This window comes from Salmo trutta, chromosome 34, assembly GCF_901001165.1.
Source record: "Salmo trutta chromosome 34, fSalTru1.1, whole genome shotgun sequence".
NCBI lineage: Eukaryota > Metazoa > Chordata > Actinopteri > Salmoniformes > Salmonidae > Salmo > Salmo trutta.
In genome coordinates this window covers 30,782,732-30,805,480 of record NC_042990.1, presented here as the reverse complement: position 1 = coordinate 30,805,480, position 22,749 = coordinate 30,782,732, and the positions used below count along the sequence as shown (strand labels likewise).

Genomic DNA, 22,749 nt, shown 5'->3' with positions numbered 1-22,749 from the left:
CCCTTGACTGAATAGGTGTGTCCAAACTTTTGACTGGTACTGTAACTACCCAACTTTATTGACTTGATTATTCCCGTCATTCTTAGCTTAGCTAAATGGTATAGTCGTTGTGCGTTCTCAATGGACATTTGGGTGCTTTCTAAATTTGCTCTGGCTATCTACTCCGATTTCAGAGCACATAACTTGTGAATTTACGAATGCTCAACACACGTTGATATGGCCGGTGTCAGTAAACTTCAGCAAAAAAGCGTAACATTTTGAACTCTTATTATGCTGGCGATTTGACAAAATTACATCATGATCTTGAATTGGACTCGCATTTTTCTGGTCTCGGTCTAGAGACTAGACTCTCGGTCTAGACTGTCTTGGATCCCTTGTCCCTCTCCCGGTATTGACTTTATCTGCAATAAATACATTTGATGGAAACCCATGGGGTGATCAAACTTCAAGTGTTTGCCGCGCACACTTGTGGAGGGCTGGAACGAGCAGGGAATGGCTTCCATTGAGAAGGCAAGAATGAGATGTATGTCAGGAGAAGTGCAGTATTATCATAAGGATACATTTACCTGAATTATGGAGTAGGAATGGAGGGAAAAAAGAGATGTAGAGGAGGTTGAAGAGAGAGACGGAGGAAGAGGATGAGCTTGAATTTGTTAAAAATTGAGGAAAAATTTCAGAAAGTATAAGCAAAGTAAGCTGTACACCGGATCGAAGACAGGAGGAGAAATGGAATTGAATGAGGGCGAAGTATCGGAGGTAGTAGGTGTGGTGAAGTTCTCAGAGCCCGAGGATTGCACCAAGGGTCAGGATAAATACAAGTCTGTGATGGTAGGAGTGACATTTTTGGAAAAGTGGACTCTTGCCTTTTGGCTGAAAATGGAGTTAGGTGCTTTGGAATCAGTGAAGGTAACCCAAAGTGGTCTTGAGATAATTGTTTGTGTTTCTGTTGGTCAGATGGAGCAGGTGCTCCGCGTCAAACGACTGGGGACAAGAGATGTGAATTGTTTTGCTCTCAAGAAAGGGCACCATTGAAAGGAGGGATTACTGTGGTAGTGGTAAATGTGGCAGCGGACCAACTGAAAGGGAAGATTCCTGTTTTTCTTTTGTTTTTTGGGGGTGTGTAGATCAGCTTTAACATTGATTGCAGATAGATTGTGGCTTACATTGATGTAATTGTAATTGCATCATTTCCAATCCCCCATATATATTGTGTAAATATAAAATATTTTGTTTGTGATGCTCGTCGTTTGGTGCGACACATAGAGGGTGGCGTGAGTGGAGAAATAGAAGAGTCGTTGTCTGTTCTTTTGAGTGTTGATGTTGAGTCTTTGCTCGACTAAGTGATGTTAGGATATATCAGTTATCCCGCACACACTTTTGTACCAAACAATGACATTGTTACAGGTGTCAAGCTTATGGGCATGTGGCAGCAGTGTGTAGGAGGGAGGTTCCTATGTGTGAGAAGTGTGCAGAAGGGCATGAGACAAAGGAATGTGTAGCATTGAGGAAAGTAGTGGTATGTGTTAATTGTAGGGGTGCCTATGGGGCTGGGAATCAGAAGTGTCCGATGCGAGAGAGGCAGGTTGAGGTTACCAGGGTTAGTTATGCATAAGTTGTCATATGCTGAAGCAGTGAAGAAAGTAGAGGAAGATTGGTCAAGGGGGAGGGATCCTGAGAGGATTGTTGTGAGAAGTAGAACTATACCAGTACACAGAGATAGGCCCTCAAGTGAAATATGTTTCAGTAAAATTGGATTTTTAGCATTTATAGCAATGGTTATCAACTGTACTGCAGGGATGGAACATAAGTATCAGAAAACTGAGGTTTGGGTGGCAGCTGCAGAGAAGTATTGTGTACGAGATTTGACGTCAGAAGAGTTACAGGGTGTGTTGTGTGGAGGTACGACTAGATAGATTTAGTGGAGTAGGGTGGTGGATTTTTAATGAGTGTAGGGTTAGTGTGGCCAGAGGCAGGGAGAAACTAAATCCTACCTGCCAGCCCCTGTTGCTCTTAAAAAAGATAACAAAATATTTGAGACTATATCTAATGACGTTCTACTCAATATACTCTTTAAAACTAATGTCATGTTTCCCCTTCTCCCTCATACTAGATCATCCTCTATCTTTCCCTCCAATAATGTCCACACTGTATCAATACATGCTCCATTGTCTCTGTTTCCTGGCAATACTCACATTTTCCTGTTGGATGCTTTCCTATCACATGTAAGGTCTTATTCAACTGGCTGTGTCCCACCCTTAATCTTGTAAATATAGCCTCCTCTCTTCTGTCCCTTCCTGCCGTTCTCTTCTCCCCAACTTTCCTCTGTACTTGAAATAAATGCCTGCCCTTAGTATCTCTCTTCCACTGCTCCTGCCTTTTCTCCACCAACACTGTTCATATCATGCTTTTCACCTCTGCCTTGCTCATTGAAACTACCACATCAACATCCCCACTACTTAGTGCTTGTTTAGCCAGTACATTAACTGCCTCGTTCCGCTGGGACCCATGTAAATATGATCTGTATACCCATTTGTTTACTCCTGCCAAGGGTTTGTAGCAGGTCTTGTCCGCTATGTGATATAAACGACTGGAGACTCCTTAACACTGCACATGAATCAGAGCAAATAACTACTCTCTCTGGCCTAACTTCCTCCACCCACTGCACCGCCAACAGTAGGGCCATCATCTCTACCGTATATACAGCCACATGATCTTTCGGCTGCATATTTTCCGCCTTTTTCTTCAAATCTGAAAACGTTGTGAAGCCACGCCCATTTTCTGAAAAATTGCATTATGGGCCATAAAAGTACGGAAATAGTTTCTATACTTTGTATTTTGCACGACATCAGGGAACTTTTGGCATTTTAACTATATCCATATTATGACCTATAAGCATACTAAATTCACGTCACAAATACTTCGGTTAGTATGAGTTTTCGAACACAGATCCTGCGTTTAGTATGACGCCAGTTGCTCATACTTGATCTAGACCACAGATTGTGGATTTACTGTAACATATTTTCCTATCATAGGTTCTAGGTCCATTTATAGAGAAAAAGTTGGAAGCCGTTCCTAGACTAACATCGGAAGCAAGTAAGTGCTTTATTTTTTTATTAGTGCTTTTTGTAGTCTATCCATGTCTTACCTTGTTATCTCTGATCTTTATTATAACCGATGCAGCCAATCCCCTTACTGTCTTTAAGCTGATATCAAAAACCCATGGTAATCAAGAAAGTAAAGTCACCACAATATATTGTTCCAGGAGCGGAATAATGACATACAATGAATACAATTCAAACCGCTGTCAGGAGTTTGCAGAATAAGTTTTCAGGATCCTCTAATTGTACTACTGGTTGTTTTAAACCAGGTTTGCACTAATGATGGAAGATGAAAAGCATATGCAGGTGGTTGCAGTAGCAGCATCCGAGAAGCCCGAACCAGCCATGCCCCACGCAACAACAGTGGCGGAATTCGGAGTCGTGGACGCGCCGGTGTGCTCAGCCCCCTACCACTCCGCTGCATCTCATCTGTCTGCTTGTTGTCATGGAGGAGCCAAGATGGCGTTCCTGGCCTATAGCCTAGGCAAACGGGAAATAAATCAGTATTTTAGCATTAAAAATGCTAAATTATTATCCGTCGCTGCCGTCATTCTACTCACCTTGTTTCACACCGTTTCTCGGTATTATGGAGGTAAGTGGCTCCTAGATATATTGTTAGCTAGCTTGACACAGACTCAACTCGGTGTTAGCGGAACTTGTAGCTAGCTAGTTAGTAAACTAAAGTTACCTTCCCTCTGGCCATTTTTGCTCACAGTATTTGCAATTGCAAGGAAACATGAATAAACGTGCAGTAGCCTGAATTAACTGAATAAAGTAGCTAACTAACATTAGCAAGCTACATTGTTTCAGTGCAGCTGGATACTGGATACAGTCAGTAGTATCGGAAAGGAATCGCATAATTGCGAACTAACCCATGTTTACATATTGTAGCCGCACACGATAACTGGCTAACTAACTAGGTAACTTTCATGTGCATTGAAGTCTTCATATATACAGCCATTGATTTAATTATACTGAAAAAAATATAAACGCAACATGTAAAGTGTTGGTTTCATGAGCTGAAATATAACATCCCAGAAACGTTCCATATGCACAAAAAGCTAACTTCTCTCAAATGTAATGTCTAACGTTATGTCAGCACAACGTTAGCTAACGTTAACTTTAACATTTCTAGCTAGCTAGTTACTATATAATTCATACTAGCTAGCTAATTAACCAACTGCACATGCGTGGTTATTAGCTACCATGCTAGTTATCATGGTTATTTACAGGAAGTTAAAATCTGTCTTAATACTGTTGGTTGATAGTGGGGATCATAAAGCAATCTATTGTAGATGGGTAGCCTATGTCTTATGAATGGTAATGATCCTGCCTCAACCATACTGTCCAAGATGGCATAGCAGTCAGACGTCCACACTGCTCAAAAAAATAAAGGGAACACTTAAACAACACAATGTAACTCCAAGTCAATCACACTTCTGTGAAATCAAACTGTCCACTTAGGAAGCAACACTGATTGACAATAAATTGCACATGCTGTTGTGCAAATGGTATAGACAACAGGTGGAAATTATTGGCAATTAGCAAGACACCCCCAATAAAGGAGTGGTTCTGCAGGTGGGGACCACAGACCACTTCTCAGTTCCTATGCTTCCTGGCTGATGTTTTGGTCACTTTTGAATGCTGGCGGTGCTTTCACTCTAGTGGTAGCATGAGACGGAGTCTACAACCCACACAAGTGGATCAGGTAGTGCAGCTCATCCAGGATGGCACATCAATGCGAGCTGTGGCAAGAAGGTTTGCTGTGTCTGTCAGCGTAGTGTCCAAAGCATGGAGGCGCTACCAGGAGACAGGCCAGTACATCAGGAGACGTGGAGGAGGCCGTAGGAGGGCAACAACCCAGCAGCAGGACCGCTACCTCCGCCTTTGTGCAAGGAGGAGCAGGAGGAGCACTGCCAGAGCCCTGCAAAATGACCTCCAGCAGGCCACAAATGGGCATGTGTCTGCTCAAACGGTCAGAAACAGACTCCATGAGGGTGGTATGAGGGCCCGATGTCCACAGGTGGGGGTTGTGCTTACAGCCCAACACCGTGCAGGACGTTTGGCATTTGCCAGAGAACACCAAGATTGGCAAATTCGCCACTGGCGCCCTGTGCTCTTCACAGATGAAAGCAGGTTCACACTGAGCACGTGACAGACGTGACAGAGTCTGGAGACGCCGTGGAGAACGTTCTGCTGCCTGCAACATCCTCCAGCATGACCAGTTTGGCGGTGGGTCAGTCATGGTGTGGGGTGGCATTTCTTTGGGGGGCCGCACAGCCCTCCATGTGCTCGCCAGAGGTAGCCTGACTGCCATTAGGTACCGAGATGAGATCCTCAGACCCCTTGTGAGACCATATGCTGGTGCGTTTGGCCCTGGGTTCCTCCTAATGCAAGACAATGCTAGACCTCATGTGGCTGGAGTGTGTCAGCAGTTCCTGCAAGAGGAAGGCATTGATGCTATGGACTGGCCCGCCCATTCCCCAGACCTGAATCCAATTGAGCACATCTGGGACATCATGTCTTGCTCCATCCACCAACGCCACGTTGCACCACAGACTGTCCAGGAGTTGGCGGATGCTTTAGTCCAGGTCTGGGAGGAGATCCCTCAGGAGACCATCCGCCACCTCATCAGGAGCATGCCCAGGCGTTGTAGGGAGGTCATACAGGCACGTGGAGGCCATGCACACTACTGAGCCTCATTTTGACTTGTTTTAAGGACATTACATCAAAGTTGGATCAGCCTGTAGTGTGGTTTTCCACTTTTTAATTTTGAGTGTGACTCCAAATCCAGATCTCCATGGGTTGAGAAATTGGATTTCCATTGATTTATTTTTGTGTCATTTTGTTGTCAGCACATTCAACTATGTAAAGAAAAAAGTATTTAATAAGATTTTCTTTCATTCAGATGTAGGATGTGTTGTTTAAGTGTTCCCTTTATTTTTTTGAGCAGTGTGTGTATGTGTGTATATATATATATATATATATATATATATATATATATATATATATATATATATATATATATATATATATATACACACACACATCTTTTTATATATTTTTTTCTAAAAACTCAACCTCAAAACACTCTCCTGCAACCCGCCTCACCAATAAAAAAAAATAAAAAAAAAGAAAGTATTATTTACCTCAAATCTGAAATCCTCAACAGAAGCTAGCCAGAGGTTAGCCAGAGGCTGGCCAGTTCACTGGCTAACGTTGGAGTTCAGCTAGCCACAGTTGGCGGTCATCAGCTATCCCTTAGCTCGAAAGGCTATCGCCGGTTTTGTACAGCGCGACTCAGACCAGGGCATACCGGACCTATTTTCTCTCCATATCCCCGGATTTCTACCGCAGGCTCTGGACATTTACACCTGGATCACCTAGCTGCTACCCGAGTGACTATTGGCTAACGTCAGTCCCGGAGCTAACATCAATTATTCTGGAGCTAGCTGTTCAAGCTAGCCAGCTGAAGAGTTCCATCAGCCACCTCTGGGCTACAATCACCTATCCGGACCCGTTTTACTGCCGATGCGGAGCCCCATCGGACATTCACGACTGGACTACCGACGTTATCTGCCCGAGGGAGTTATCCAACTGGCCCCTCCGTTGCAACGTAAACTGAACGCCCACCTGCGGCCCGCTAATCGTTAGCTGTCTTATCGGCTGCTATCTTAATAGGTCTATCGGACAATTTTTCTTGGGCCAATATAACTATAACTATTTTGCCAATTGAACTGTTCCCCCTACCACACGGAACGCCACTAATCTACAGACGGAAACGCACGAGGTGGCTAAAAACAGACCTCCCTCCATCTTCTGCCAGCTTGCTACCTATGGCCCTGCTAGCTGTCTGAATCTCACTTGGACATTTATGATCACTCAGCTAAGCATGCCTCTCCTTAATGTCAATATGCCTTGTCCATTGCTCTTCTGGTTAGTGTTTATTGGCTTATTTCACTGTAGAGCCTCTAGCCCTGCTCATTATACCTTATCCCCATATACTACCCACCACTGCGGCCTGTACGCTCTCGTTGGCTGGCCCTCGCTTCATACTCGTCGCCAAACCCACTGTCTCCAGGTCATCTACAAGACCCTGCTAGGTAAAGTCCCCCCTTATCTCCGCTCACTGGTCACCATAGCAGCACCCACCTGTAGCACGTGCTCCAGCAGGTATATCTCACTGGTCACACCCAAAGCCAATTCCTCCTTTGGCCGTCTCTCCTTTCAGTTCTCTGCTGCCAATGACTGGAACGAACTACAAAAATCTCTAAAACTGGAAACACTTATCTCCCTCACTAGCTTTAAGCACCAGCTGTCAGAGCAGCTCACAGATCACTGCACCTCCACATAGCCCATCTATAATTTAGCCCACACAACTACCTCTTCCCCTACTGTATTTATTTTATTTATTTTGCTCCTTTGCAGCCCATTATTTCTATTTCTACTTTGCACTTTCTTCCACTGCAAATCTACCATTCCAGTGTTTTACTTGCTATATTGTATTTACTTTGCCACCAATGCCTTTTTTGCCTTTACCTCCCTTATCTCACCTCATTTGCTCACATTGTATATAGACTTATTTTTCTACTGTATTATTGACTGTATGTTTGTTTTACTCCATGTGTAACTCTGTTTTATGTGTCGCAATTGTAAATGAGAACTTGTTCTCAACTTGCCTACCTGGTTAAATAAAGGTGAAATAAAACAATAAAAAAAACAGAGGAGGCATGATCCTAACTGGACATTTTATAAGTTATTGTTTGTATCTGACTGGCAAGAACCTGCCTCCCGAAGATGCCTTGCAAACAATGGTCTTTGTTTATGGAAGGTGTGGGACACTGGGCTTTCTGTTTGTACAATGATAACAGCTGCTGTTGTCTGGCTGGCTTTGACTCCAGATGCTCTTGACTCCTCCTCTTGCCACCTGTCATCTTCTGAGTGTTTGCGTTGGTGAATTGGCAGATGGGTCTAAATCAACTAGAACACAAGTTAACGCCAGGAGGTGTTCTTTAATGGAAAATGTTAATAGATTAATTTGTACCGCAGGCTGAAATGCTGTCTTGGCTGAACCATGCATTGTGCACACTGCTGCATTTGAAAATGACTAGTGTAGAGGCAGCAGGTTTCATATATCCCTTTGTGTGTTTTGTTATGGCTGACTGGGATGTTCTCTCTGTCTTCCCCTCAGGCGGAGACACATGTGAGTGGCTGCTGTCCAGTGGGCGGTACCTGGGAGAGACCGTATGGCAGCCCTATGGCTGTATGATGCACAAATACAAAAATACGTGAGTCACACCCATGAGGGGAAAGTATAATGTGCATGTGTAAAATGTAGATGGCATCTTTAACCAAGCTCACAACCACACAATTGTAAAAAACAAATTTCAGTTGTGCAAGTGATTCATTAGGTTATTTTTACCCTCACAGTGAAGCAAAGACTTGCCTTGCTGACAAAAGGGTGGCCTTCGTTGGTGATTCTAGAATACGGCAGCTATTCTATTCATACATCCAAATAATCGATGCTGCACAAAGTGCAGATGGAAGAAAGGTAGGCTTAGTACCCCTGGCATAAAGCACACACAAATATTTTTTGTTTATATTCATCCCACCATGAATCTGTGAGCTTTGGGCTGAATCCTAATTTCAGATCTCTGCCCGTGACTCATTTTCCCACAAGGCTCCTATTGACATCAATACATGATTGGTCAGAGTTAAGTTGGGGTTCAGCCCTAAGTGCATATAAACAATTTATATCCATTGTATTCCTGAAATGGGATAGGTAATTGCTGTACTATGTCATGACATCTAACATACTGTTAGATTGACTGTTTTATCCCCTGTTGTAATGTCTGTCCACCAGCACGAGAACATTATCTTTGAAGACAGGAGCGCTTCAGTCAATGTGGTGAGCTATTTATCTCTCTACCTGTTTGTCAGTCAACAATAGCGATGTAAAAGCCAACTTTTTATTTTACTCTAGATTCTCTATTTAAAATGTTAAAATAATTTAAGGCAAATGGCATGTATTTTTATTTAGGAGATTTTCCCAATAAGAGCGACTGTTTGCTGTTTTGCTGATAGGACTTCCTGTGGTATGCAGAAGTGAATAACTCTCTGAAGGAGCGCTTGATATCATGGAGAAAGGTAAAGAGAAGCACATTTATCCAGCAGACCTGGGGTGTATTCATTAGAGCACACATAGCAACGTGTTATGCACTGAAAAACGTTTAGCAACGAAAATTAGCATTTGGTTATTGGGGAGGTTTAGGTTTGTCCCTCATTTTTTTCAGCCCGTTCTGTTTGTTTTCTAGTGAATACACCCCTGGTTTTGTCAGGAGCAGATCAGAGTTCAGTCAAAAGATAAAACATTTCTAATCTGAATCACATCTTTGTTTACTCAACTTCTGTCCTCAAGTGAAAGTGTATACTGTACATTACTGAACGGTACTGAACCTGTGATTTTTAACAATGCATTTTTTGCTTGACTGAATGCAATATGTAAGACTATAGGTATATTTAAGTGCTACTGTATAAATACTGATGTTTGATTGAATTGAGCCCTTAGAAGACCATTTGGCTATTTCGGTTTCCCATAAACAGAAGATACAGAGCAATAGTTTTCTGCTATTTAAGGTCATTCAAAGATAAGTGCGCTGCAAGATTTAATAGGATTTCTTGACTGTTGTAGGATCCTTCTATAAAACCAGATGTCGTCATCATCGGAGCTGCCACTGTGAGTGAAGGATGCTCGTCTTCCACTCTGTATACCACTGATTATCACATATCAGCCTGCATAGTTTAGATTCATTTCATCATTGAAATCTATCTTTCCCAAAGTGGTCCATCAAGTTGCATGGGGGCAGCAGCGAGGCGCTGCAGCAGTACAGGGCCAACCTCACAGCCATCTCCTTGCCTCTGGAACAGCTGGCTGAGGATGGGGAGGTCTACTGGGTCTTACAGGGTTAGTGCTTTACTGTTCATTCACTTGTCAGTCAGAGAGAAATTATGATAAGTGCTTTGAAAGTGAGGAATTGATATTGATTAAGCATCTCTCTGTCTCTCTCCTCCAGACCCTGTCCACGAGGAGGGTCTGAGTGACAACAGGAAGATGATCACTAACGAGCAGCTGGAGCTATACAACAAGGTGGTGCTCAGCACTCTGAACAGCAACAAGAAGAACTCCAAGGCCAGAGTCAGGTTCCTGGGCGCCTTGCGCCAAGCTGCCATGGAAGCCATCGCCCAATCAGCTGACGGCCTGCACCTTCCTGAGAGCACCCGGAACGTGGTAGGTGTTTAGGTGCTGACTGGCCTGGCACCTCTTCCTGCATCTGTGGGATTCAAATAACAGCTGGCTTAAGGCTAAAATGAAAACAGAAATAAAAGATGTATGATTTGAACCAGCTTTATGCTGAAAAAACATCAGGCTGTATGACTCTCCAAACCAGCACTGTGTCAAATAACACTGTCCATCCATTATAACTTTCATTCATCATTTGACAGCCTCCATGTGCACCTGTATTTCCCTACTTAGTATACTTAACAAAAATATAAATGCAACATGCAACAATTTTTTTAGAAGATTTTAGTCAGTTACAGTTCATAAAAGGAATTCAGTCAATTGAAATAAATGAATTAGGCCCTAATCTATGGATTTCACATGACTGGGCAGGGGTGCAGCCATGGATGGGCCTGGCTCCCAGTGGGTGGGCCTATGCCCTCCCAGGCCCACCCATTAGGGAGCCAGGCCCAGCCAATCAGAGTGAGTTTTTCCCCACAAAATAGTTTTTCCCCTTCTCAGATGATCCCGCAGGTGAAGCCGGATGTGGAGGTCCTGGGCTAGCGTGGTTACACGTGGCGTTGAGGCCGGTTGGACGTATTGTCAAATTCTCTAAAACAACAGAGGCAGCTTATAGTAGAGTCTGGCGCTCTATAATGCCCCTCTACCCTCCACCAGGCTGCCATGGTGCTGATGAACGCTGTGTGCAACAAGGTCCTGCGGCCCACCGACGGCTCCTGCTGCCAGTCCCTGCCGGCCCCCAGCCTCCTCCAGAAACTGATGGCCTGCGTCTTCCTGGGCTCAGCCCTGGTCTTTCTGGTGCTCCATGCTCTGGGCCACAACAGGTACACTGGTGGGAGGAGCTATAAGAGGAGGGGCTCATTGTAATGGCTTAAATGGGACCGAGTCAAACGCGGTTTCCATATGTTTGACGTGCTTGATATGTTCCATTCATTCCATTCCAACCTTTACAATGAGCCCGTCCTCCTATAATTCCTCCCACCACCTTCCTCTGAGGTACACACTCCCCTGTGGCTCAGTCGCTTAAAGCATAGCGCTAGCAACACCAAGGTGGTTGGTTCCCACTGGGGCCACATACTGATGCATGCACCTGGACTATTTTGTGTGTTCAGAGCTCACTTGTAAAAGAGACCTGGATCTCAATGTGACTTCATTATATACATAAAGTTTCACTGTACTGTAAGTCGCTTCGGATAAAAGCATTTTGCTAAGTGTCATGTAAACAAATTTAACAGGCCCTGGAAGTCCCGGCCCACGCCCCCCGACGTGGAGAGTGGCGAAGAGAAAAAGCCGGCCACGGCAGCATCTCCACTCAACCACAAGGCTCCATTCCAGGCCCTGTCGAAGATGGGCCTCATCATGGTCTACTTCTACCTGTGTGACCGGGCCAACGTTTTTATGAAGGAGCAGAAGTTCTACACCCACTCCACCTTCTTCATCCCACTCATCTATATGTTTGTCCTGGGGATCTTCTACAGTGAGAACAGCAAGGAGGTGAGAGGGTTTGGGATAGAATGTTTAAGGGAGTTGGGTGGAAAGTGGTGTTTTTGGGAGAGTGTTTTTTTTTTTTGGTGGGTGGGTGTAAGCATAGGTCTACATGAATTCAGAGATCTTTCTATTTTAAATGATTTAAAGTTGTCGTCGTTGACGGCTAACCTCAATCGTCCATGTCTGATCTGAGAGAAGGCTCTATCTATCTTAGGGATTTTTCTATTTCCCACGCAGACCAAGCTGCTGAACAGAGAGCAGACTGACGAGTGGAAGGGCTGGATGCAGCTGGTCATCCTCATCTACCACATATCTGGAGCCAGCGTTGTGAGTTTCACCATTCATTCTCTTTGATTTATTGCTTTAAATATAAACTAAATTAATCATATTATGATTGCATGTTTTACTGCTATGTGTGACAAGTGAAGGGATGTGGGTTTTAAGTCAACCTTCCTTCCCAGTTCATCCCCGTGTACATGCATGTCCGTGTCCTGGTAGCAGCATACCTCTTCCAGACAGGATACGGACACTTCTCCTTCTTCTGGCTCAAAGGGGACTTTGGATTATACAGAGTGTGCCAGGTAACCATAGGAAATGATTGGGTTTTATTAGAGTTAATAAGTAGTGGTTCCAGCTGCTATGCCTATTCTAAGAGACGAAACTGAACATCAAATGAACAGGTGTTGACATGTAGTGCCATAGAACAATTCACTTTGAATCAAATACCAAAACATGAAAGAAACATAGATATTAAACCTCAAATGTATTGATCACATCTTTATAAGGAAACCCTTGATAAGAAAGATTCTGTCTGGCCAAAGCTTACCTCACACAGGTTTTACTTTGGTTGGGCCCTCCAATATAGAGTTCCTTACCTCAAGCCACCCTCTGTGTTATCTTCAATTATAAACTGGCTGGTTTGAGCCCTAAAGGCTTATTTGGCTGAAAGGTGTGGTATATCAGACCGTATACCACGGAGATGACCCAACATTTATTTTTACTCTTTTAATTAAGTTGGTAACCAGTTTATAACAGCAATAAGGCAACCTTGGGGGATTGTGGTATATGGCCAATATACCACGGCTAAGGGCTGTATCCAGGCGTTGCGTCGTGCCTAAGAACAGCCTTAGCCATGGTATATTGCCAATATACCACACCCCCTCAGGCCTTATTGCTTAATTATGAAGCTGGTTGTCTGGATCCTGGATATTGATTGGTTAATAGCAGGGATGTATAGCACTACATCATGATAATGTGTATGCATCCAAAGAAATGGCAATAGGAACAAAGGTAAACAAACGAAAGTAAACCGTTGGCTGTCATTTCAGCTGCTTGATGCTTTGTTAGCTTTAGTTGGCTAGCACGCAAAGGAGAAGTAGCTAGCTTTCATAGTTACATCCCAAAGATTTGTTTAGCATAGCAACCATTGCAAGTAGAATGAACCACCAACTCATTTGGTTAGCAACTTCAGAATCTTAGAGCTAACGACTGGCTTTTGCTCAGACTATTTTGTAAGGAAGGATTAAATAAAACTAATTTACTCAGTATAATGTTTTTAATAAGAACTGTTATAACCATTTTATTAAAGCAATAAGGCCCTCGGACCCGTGTCTTATCGAGAATAACTCCCTCCTAGGGGCTGTTTCCTGTCCCTTGGCTTCAAAAAGTAATGCACTTAGTTAGGAGTTATTTACACGATCATTCCCGGCTTCTCATGCCTTATTGCTTAAATGTGACCACTTCCTGTGTCTGTCCACTCTGGGGTGAGTTTTCCCCTAGGTACAGATCTAGGATAATCCTCCCTTCCCCAATCCTAACTTCAACAATTAGTGGGGAAAATGCTAAACTGACCCAAGGTCACCGTTTAGGAGCAACTTCACCCTACTCCTGTCTCTCCACAGGTCCTGTTCCGTCTCAACTTCCTGGTGGTGGTGCTGTGTCTAGTGATGGACCGGCCGTACCAGTTCTACTACTTTGTGCCCCTGGTCACCTTCTGGTTCGTCGTCATCTACGCCACCATGGCCATGTGGCCCCAGATACGGCAGAAGAAAGCAAACGGTCAGTATGGGTCAGCCGTTGTACTGGACAAGTAGCAGTAATGATGGTAGTATTGCTAATGATATAAAATAGGGTTTAAAGAGTAAATGCCATGAGCAGTTGTAGTCAGTTGAAGAAGTAGATCAGATGGCCTGCCCTCCACAATCACCTGACCTCAACCCAATTGAGATGGTTTGGGATGAGTTGGACCGCAGAGTGAAGGAAAAGCAGCCAACAAGAGCTCTGTGTATGTGGGAACTCCTTCAAGACTGTTGGAAAAGCATTCCAGGTGAATGCCCAGAGTGCAAAGCTGGTTGAGGTCAGCTGGTTGAGAGAATGACCAGAGTGCAAAGCTGTCATCAAGGCAAAGGGTGGCTACTTTTAAGAATCTCAAATATAAAATATATTTTGGGGGTTACTATATGATTCCATATGTGTTATTTCCTAGTTTTGATGTCTTCACTATTATTCTACAATGTAGAGAATAGTAAAAGTAAAGACAAACCTTTAAATGAGTAGGTGTCCAAACTTTTGACTGCTACTGTATATACACACAGCATATTTGTCTCTGTTTCCCTTTTAAAATAAACAAAAATACTAGTGTTGATTTGTGAAGTAACACTGTCCAGCACAGTGAGTTTAGTCATTTGTCTTTTTACAGGTAGTGGGATGTGGCACGTTGGGATTCTAGGGAAGCTGCTTGGGCTACTCCTGTTCATCTGCTTCTTTGCTTATTCACAGGTGAGTTCATCATCTGGTTTATTCACTCATTTAGAGATATTCTCTTAATATTTCAAATTAAATAAAAAAAATGTACTGCTATAGGTCATTTCATAAACCGTCTCAGAGTAGGAGTGGTGTACTTGATCAGGTCTCCCCCTGCCCATGTAATCTAATTCAGATTTGATCTAAAAGTCAAAACTGATCCTAAATCAGCGGATGTTTAACTAACTTACTCTGTCTCTTTTCTAGGGGTTATTTGAGAACATTTTCTCAGTATGGCCCATCTCCAAGCTCTTTGAGCTGAATGGAAGCATTCATGAGTGGTGGTTTAGGTGGAAGCTGGATCGATTTGTAAGTAAACATTTGAACGTGTTGCGACACTCTTTGGCTGTGTTTAGACAGGCGGCCCAATTCTGATCTTTTTTTTATTTTTACTAATTGGTCTTTTGACCAATCAGATCAGCTCTGAAAAAGATGTGAAAAGATTTGACATGATTGGTCAACTGACCAATTAGTGAAAAAAAGATCAGAATTGGGCTGCCTGTCTAAACGCAGCCAAAGAGTTGCTCTATTGTATTATCATATTAAGGTATCAAAATATCACATCTCTCTTTAGTGAGTTGTGCCAAAAACCTCTCGACTAGGTGAATCTGTTGGTCGATTTTTAATGTTGAAGATCGTTCTATGGGTTGGACAGTAGACTAAGTGGTCCTGTGTGGCTCAGTTAGTAGAGCAGGACACTTGCAACGTCGATACTTTGTGGGTTCGATTCCCACTGGGGCCACCCCTACAGAAATGTATGCACAGAGCACTAAATTGTTTTGCATAAAAGCATCTGCTAAATGTTGTGTATTATTATATTAGTAACTGAATGTGTGTTTTGACTTTGTGTATCTTTCAGGCCATTATCCACGGCATGCTGTTTGCCTTTGTCTACCTGGTACTACAGAAGTGCCAGGGCCTCTCCGAGGAGAAAGGAGAGCCTCTCTTCTCCACCAGGATCTCCAACATTCTACTCCTCATCTCTGTGGTCTCATTCATGGTAAAAGAGAACAACTTTTGGTGTATTTAACCATTCTTAAAGAAATACACTCAAACTATCTTTTAGAATATTGTTTATTAGTCCACTGTTAATACAATCCCTAAATCATTGTGCATGTCGTCAGTACATTTTTCAAGATGGAACACTTTCAGTAAAGAGCGAAAACTGTGATTTAAATGAAATGTAAAAAATGATGCGTTTTGTGTAATGGAGTGTGGTATTCCTTTAAACTAGTCAGGTGAGTATATCAATCACCTGTTCTCATAAAGTTACCCTCATTAACATTCACACTGAGGTGAAATAAATCTCAGATGGAAGATATCTCTTAGCTGATTTACGTTGTGCTCCTTGAACACCACTCCTTTCCTAACCACTCCATGTTTCATCTGTTCCAGACCTACTCCATATGGGCCAGCAGCTGTAAAAACAAGACCGAGTGCAACGAGCTGCATCCCTACATCTCAGGGCTCCAGGTAAATACAGTAGGAGGTCAGACCTTGCTTGCCATTGGTCTCAGACAAAGCCATGCTCACAGTAGTTTTGCCATACACTTGATTCAATTTTCGTTATTTGTCAAGTAGTTAGCCCTTAGCTAAGGAGTTGGTGAACATCTTTTAACACTTTCTGCACCTTCTACAAAACATATTGTAATTGACACAGACGTGGATTTCACCAGTGTTGACATTGCCAAAGCACCGTTAAACAATAACTAGAGAAAGCATCACCTTTGGGTAGACTAACCTTTAGGTAGGCTAAATAATGGCACCTGTGGCCTAGAGGGTTTTGTTGAAACTAGCATTTATCTTCCATAAGTATCCCCTCTTAGGCTATGATATACCTAGCCCCAAATAACAAGGGAGTTAGTTGCCTTCTACAATAACAGGATGGGTGTACTCTACTGTAGCCCAGCCGAAGAAGAATTCACAACGTGTCATGGGCTACGCTTCATCTTTAGACAAATAAAACCGGTAATGTCCACTCACTGTTTTGCTGCTCCCAAATGAAACAGAGCTGACGTTCCCTTGTTTCTACATATTGGATCATCATTTGTTCCAGCCCCCGTTAGCATTGGGATGCTAGCTCCCCCCACCCAATACAGTTGGTTCATGTGCTGATTGGCTGGAATGTCTTTCTTCCTCTCAGATCCTAGCCTTCATCTTAATCAGGAACATTCCCGGTTACTCCCGCTCTTTATACAGCTCATTCTTCGCATGGTTCGGGAAGATCTCCTTAGAGGTAAGATGGACTCCCATGGCAGGCATGCTGAATTTCTCTATGATACTTGTGAATTTGGTTTATTGCATTGACGTCATGTTCTGTACCCAAACACCCTCTCTCTCTCCGTCCCCCAGCTGTTCATCTGCCAGTACCACATCTGGCTGGCGGCGGACACCAAGGGCATCCTGGTGCTGATCCCAGGCAACCCCTCGCTCAACATCATCATCAGCACCTTCATCTTTGTGTGCGTGGCCCACGAGATCTCCGTGATCACCAACGACCTGGCCCAGGTGGCCATCCCCAAGGACGGGGGCGCCCTGCTCAGGAGGTTGCTGGTCGCCGGGGTCTTCACCCTGGGCCTACTGCTGGTGTCCAGGAGCGCTGAAGGGATCCAGGGAGGAGGCCACTGAGGGGGGAGCGGGTACCACAGTGGGGGAGAGGTAGACTGATTTCGAGACTGAGACTGACTGACTTGTTAGTCTTCCATGCCCCCAGGGTCGTATTAATTTGGCACCAAGCGGAATAAAACGGTCTGAAAGATTGAGGGGCGTCCTGTTTCATGCCATACGTCGTGCCTCATTGAATATGACGGGGGTAAACAGACAGGTCAAGTTGAGGACAAGGATTTATCTCTGCTGTCTGCCTCTTGACTGCTCTGAGTACTGGGTTGAAAGTGATACACTGAAGAGGACGAAGTCCCAACATGGGCCCACACCCCACGGAGCAGCACGGAATAAGGTTCTGACTCTACTATAGACGTTTACAATAGGAGGGTGAGGCGGGGGTCGGTTGGTGGAGGGTTCGATGATGTGTGGATTTTAAACTAGCTTAAAGGTCCTCATGCTTGCTGTGTGGTCCGTGCAGCATTTGCCCCACCATTCTTAGCCAAACCATTCCCCGCTCCATGTTCTCTCTCTCGTTCCATTCCTCTAAGTTAATCACACTCACAGCTGTTGGTCTAAAGCAGCTCAATCTGGGGTGGACTTTTCACTGAAAGCAGAGCTCTCTCGCTGTCTCTCGCTGTCTCTCGCTCTCTCTCTCCTCGCGCTCTCTCTCTCCTCGCGCTCTCTCTCTCTCCTCGCGCTCTCTCTCTCTCCTCGCGCTCTCTCTCTCTCCTCGCGCTCTCTCTCTCTCCTCGCGCGCTCTCTCTCTCCTCGCGCTCTCTCTCTCTCCTCGCGCTCTCTCTCTCTCCTCGCGCTCTCTCTCTCTCCTCGCGCTCGCTCTCTCTCTCTCCTCGCGCTCTCTCTCCTCGCGCTCGCGCTCTCTCTCTCCTCGCGCTCTCTCCTCGCGCTCACGCTCTCTCTCTCCTCGCGCTCGCTCTCGCTCTCTCCTCGCGCTCTCTCTCTCTCAGATGGTGGTAACAGTGAAGAGTGGGTAGAAAAACAACGGATTTCTAGTGCTTCCCAAATGAAACCCTATTCCCTATGTAGTGCACTACTAGTGTGGCATTTAGGATGGAAAGAAAATTGTGATGAGAGGTTATGGTCACCTAGCTCTGAAATCTGTTTTATGTACAGTATTAAATTATTTAAATTAAGCTTATATTTTACAAGGTTTTAGTTTTTCATTTTAATATTCAGAGCCTATGACTACTTTTTGTGAATGAAGTATTGCATGGGTATTTTTTGTTTTTATCATCACCTGAAAGACCAGCCATGCCAGACAGAAGATGCACTTATGAATTTTTATCGCAGAATGTTGTTGCATTCTGGGTCTGACACAACCACTTGTCTGTTAGTTTGTTGTTTCACCAACTTATCCTGGTATGTTAAAGGAGAGGTGTAGGATGTTCTTTCTGTGTTGCTCGTTAGTCCTCTTAAACCAGGCTTCTCAGAGCTACAATAGAACAGGCACTGCTTTGTACATACAGATAACTGACAAAATAAAGGAAACGCTTGAGTAAGTGAGGGATACAAATGAGACAGCGTTTTCCACCACCATCAACAAAACACCAAATGATGGAATTGCTCGTGGAAGAATGGTGTCATGTCCCTCCAACAGAGTTCAAGACACTTGTAGAATCTATACCAAGGTGCATTGAACCTGTTCTGGTGGCTCATTGTGGCCCAACACCCTATTAAAACACTGTTGGTGTTTCCTTTATTTTTGTCAGTTACCTGCATCTACTGTACCATGGTAGAACTTCTGAAAAAGCCTACTTTCATGTGCATCAGTAGCTACCACTGTAGCCAGGCCACTGCTAATGGATGAGTGAACAGATGGATGAATTCTGCACCTGACTGAATGCCTTCTACTCGCTACTGTTTTCTCTTGTCAATTGCCATACGGCATCAGTGCCGCGTTTGCATTGAGATCTGACGCGTCGTGATCCTTGATGAGGTATTTGAAAGAAGTTGAGTGAATGGAAAGTGTTGCTCTAGAATAAAAAGCAGTACTTCATGTTGAGCCTGTCATGTACCTACAGATGGACAATATACACCAACAGTAAAGCCTTTCAGACACTTCTTTGCGTGTATTTTCAAATTCTGCCACGTTAGCTAAGTTTATACACAGGAATGTTAGGTTTCTTTGAAATGGAATAGTAGACAGATTTTAGTATATCTGCTACTTAATGCATTTAGTACCTCACCTTGGAGGTACTGTAGCCTAAACACAACAGCCCAAATTACAGATTTAAGGAAACACTGAATCGCTTCATATCCAGTTGTTGAATCGTTTTGATACAATTTTGAGCCATTGGTTATAGTGGCCATTATTTGACACCCCTTAAATGTGTAAATCAACTGCTTAAAGCTTGATGTTAAGGCAACGTTGCAAATATTGTAAGTGTACATTAAGACTGCAAATTAGGGAATTTTTAAAAATGTTTTATTTTCTGTAAATGTTCTGTGCCATTGAAGGACTTGGGTGTACACTGTTGATTTACTTCAGGTTCATCTAGCTTCTCAATCAAATGAAATCAATACCATATATTGGTCTGACGGGTCTTGGCACTAGGGGTTATTCAGAAGACTATTGTGCATCCCAAAGGGCACCCTATTCCCTATGTAATACACTACTTGTGATCAGGGTCCATAGGCACATATGGTATGTCACCTATTTGCTTGTAAACTCAAAACATGACACATTTTGATGAATTGATTTATTGATGAAGGATGTTGGTAAAAGGATCTGACTAAATGTATTGCAATTATACAGAATTTTGTTGTGTCAACCTGTTTTTCCATCTGAGAAACATTTTGATACAGATTTTGATTTACAGTATTTTGATTTTCTGTATGTTATTCACTATTGGGGATGCATCTTTTTAAATTGGTTTTGGTTCAAATTGAAAGAAGCAACAACTAGGTTTACCCCAGAGCCTCAATGGATGTTTTATGTACATTTTTATTAATGTGAGTTGTACCCATTTTATTTATAGATGCTTTTTATTTGTATTCTACATTGTCAATAATACAAACCTTCCTAAAAATCTTGTCTGATTTCTTTGTCCCTTCCTTGTCAAAACAGTGAGGGCCAGTTTCCCGGACGCAGATTAAGCCTCGTCCTGGACTGAAATGTATGCTCAATGGAGATTTTCCATTGTGTTTTTTTATCTCTGCATTAACACTATCAAAGTTGCCCTCAGGTGAACACCAGCAAATGTCATGGCGACGGACAGTGGTGGCTGAGCTGGAAGAGACGGGTCCGAAGCTATGCCCAAAGACAAGCACTGGCCAAAGACAGACTCCAGTGGCAGAAGATGGTTGCGGTTTTATGTCCCACCAAGGATGAGCGGGATTAAGGAAGTAACTAATGCAACAACCTGGAGAGATTCAAAACTTAGAATTTTTAAATGTACATTATTGTACAAAATTCTTGCAACCAATAGAATGAGAGATATTGAGATGTATATCTTCCCAGCTCTGCACATTTTGCTGCGAGGAGGCAGTCATTAGATCATTTATTTTGGTACTGTCCATATGTAGCTCGTTTTTGGTTACAGGTCCAGGAATGGCAGAAGAATTGCAACATTTACTTAGAACTAATGCTGCAGATAGCATTACTGAGTGATTTGAAAAGTCATAGTCAATCGATCAATAATCATTTTAGCCAAACATTTTCTTTTAATTTACAGTCTTTTAAAGCTATGAGAATAGAAAGGTTCAGTACTTTCGTGAAGCATCACAGCACAGTTGAAAAATATATGGCAAATAGAAATGCAAAATGGAGGGTGTTAAGAGATAGATGGGAGGGGTTGAATGGAGCTGAAGGGTGGGACTAAGATACCCCACATGTTTTACATTGGTTATGTAAAATGTATATAGGTTCAGAAATGTGAAATAGCAGTTACAAATAGAAACCAAATGGGATGGACATTAGAAATAGAGGAAGGCCAGGAATAAAAACAAACAAAATATAATTTATGTAAAATGTGTATAGTATGTATAAACTCAAGGTAGATTGTTTTAGTTTACTCCAATTGGGGAGGGGTGGTAGGGTTTGCGGGGAATAATGAAGGTATATTCTAAAAAAAGTGTGTTTGTGTATAAAAAAAATATATATCTGGGGGATTGGAAATGATGCAGACAATACATTGATGGAAGCTACAACCCATCTGCAATATTAAAGCTGATCCAGCCCCTGAAAAAGAAATGACCCAGAGAGAGCGAGTGGGCCCTTCTAACCTTCCACAGATGGGCTGAACAGATTACTATAATACGTGTGCTGGGGGCCTGGTGCTACAGTTGCAGCCGTTGAACACAATGGACAGCAAATTTAAACCAAATGAATTTTTACTGTTATGTGACAGAAAATTTGCATTTACATTTTTATTTGATCAGACTTGACGAGCGTCTCTGTTCATCTCCTTTCCCCTCTAAAGATGAGCATTGTGCAAGGAAAGTAAAAATACTAACATGATATTGTTAATGGCATCATATAATTTCTAGAACATATGCACAAAATATTTCAAAATATCCTATGAATGTAGCATTTGTTATTCATGATCAGGCTGGTATACACACACACAGACGACTACTGATAAATGCAGATGTTTAGTATTGTGGTGACCGTGTGCATTAAATAAGAGCACACAGTTATGAATGTAATTGAATTGGGACTGGTAAAACTGATTTGCACTTCAACACCTTGCTCTCATACTAAGTGCACTTATCATGAGTTTACTGTACTCTGCACCACTCGCTCAAATACATAAGGGCACACTGACGGACACTAGCGTCGAGTATAAACGCACTGCTGGGGCATGCAGATTGGGACAGACGTAGTGTCTCTGGGCCCTGTTCAGAAGTTGTGCACTATATAGGAAATTGGGTGCTATAGAGCCCCACAATGGAGGTGTCATTATACCCATAAAACCTAGCGGTCAAACGGGGTGATGGTTCCAATCTTTTTGCTACCATTCATTTTTCCCATATGGGATTTTCGAAACGCTTAAAATATGGACTGTGTTTCATGTAGGCTTACCCTGGTGTGACGTTTTGATAACCATTTAAATCTCTCTAGGATAAGGTGACTTTTATCAATATATTCGGCTCTACTCTCAGATTTGAAAATGCTAATTAGGGTCAAAGTAGACATCATGCAAAACTATAAATCCCTGCAAGCTCCCGCACGTCATCTCTCGCTGACACCTTTGCTAACAGGTATTGTTTTAATGTAAAACTTCCACAAGATAGTTCACGGAATTGTCCATTTAAAGAAATGTAGCCAATTTATTCATTACTACATTTAGCTAACATAGTTAATCCAGAGATTCTTACCTTTGCCTCAATTTGGCATTCTCTTCCAGATCATCATGGTATTTGTAGTTCTTTATGATAGCCACATTAGCAGCTAATTAGCATTTCATTTTGGGGGGATAAATCCAAGCAAATATATGG

At 43.0% G+C, this 22,749-nt stretch overlaps 1 protein-coding gene across 5 annotated transcripts in view; it reads left to right on the top strand.

The window, feature by feature from the left end:
• Positions 1-17,450, top strand: part of LOC115174016 (N-acetylneuraminate 9-O-acetyltransferase) — a 47,234-nt gene extending 29,784 nt beyond the window's left edge. The window contains exons 1-21 of one of the 5 annotated variants that reach the window (XM_029732614.1): positions 1,199-2,922; positions 3,033-3,093; positions 3,368-3,690; positions 8,290-8,386; positions 8,529-8,649; positions 8,962-9,006; positions 9,183-9,245; positions 9,790-9,834; positions 9,939-10,062; positions 10,172-10,386; positions 11,056-11,222; positions 11,634-11,892; positions 12,124-12,213; positions 12,348-12,467; positions 13,788-13,944; positions 14,585-14,664; positions 14,896-14,997; positions 15,548-15,688; positions 16,084-16,161; positions 16,832-16,924; positions 17,041-17,450. In XM_029732614.1, the coding sequence (XP_029588474.1) occupies positions 3,378-3,690; positions 8,290-8,386; positions 8,529-8,649; positions 8,962-9,006; positions 9,183-9,245; positions 9,790-9,834; positions 9,939-10,062; positions 10,172-10,386; positions 11,056-11,222; positions 11,634-11,892; positions 12,124-12,213; positions 12,348-12,467; positions 13,788-13,944; positions 14,585-14,664; positions 14,896-14,997; positions 15,548-15,688; positions 16,084-16,161; positions 16,832-16,924; positions 17,041-17,316 (2,586 nt within the window). In that variant the 5' untranslated portion in view covers positions 1,199-2,922; positions 3,033-3,093; positions 3,368-3,377 and the 3' untranslated portion in view covers positions 17,317-17,450. Of the gene's footprint in view, positions 1-1,197; positions 3,094-3,367; positions 3,691-8,289; positions 8,387-8,528; positions 8,650-8,961; positions 9,007-9,182; positions 9,246-9,789; positions 9,835-9,938; positions 10,063-10,171; positions 10,387-11,055; positions 11,223-11,633; positions 11,893-12,123; positions 12,214-12,347; positions 12,468-13,787; positions 13,945-14,584; positions 14,665-14,895; positions 14,998-15,547; positions 15,689-16,083; positions 16,162-16,831; positions 16,925-17,040 lie in introns of those variants that run through there. The other 4 variants (XM_029732615.1, XM_029732618.1, XM_029732619.1 and 1 more) reach the window with 4 other exon arrangements.
• Positions 17,451-22,749: the final 5,299 nt, after the last annotated feature.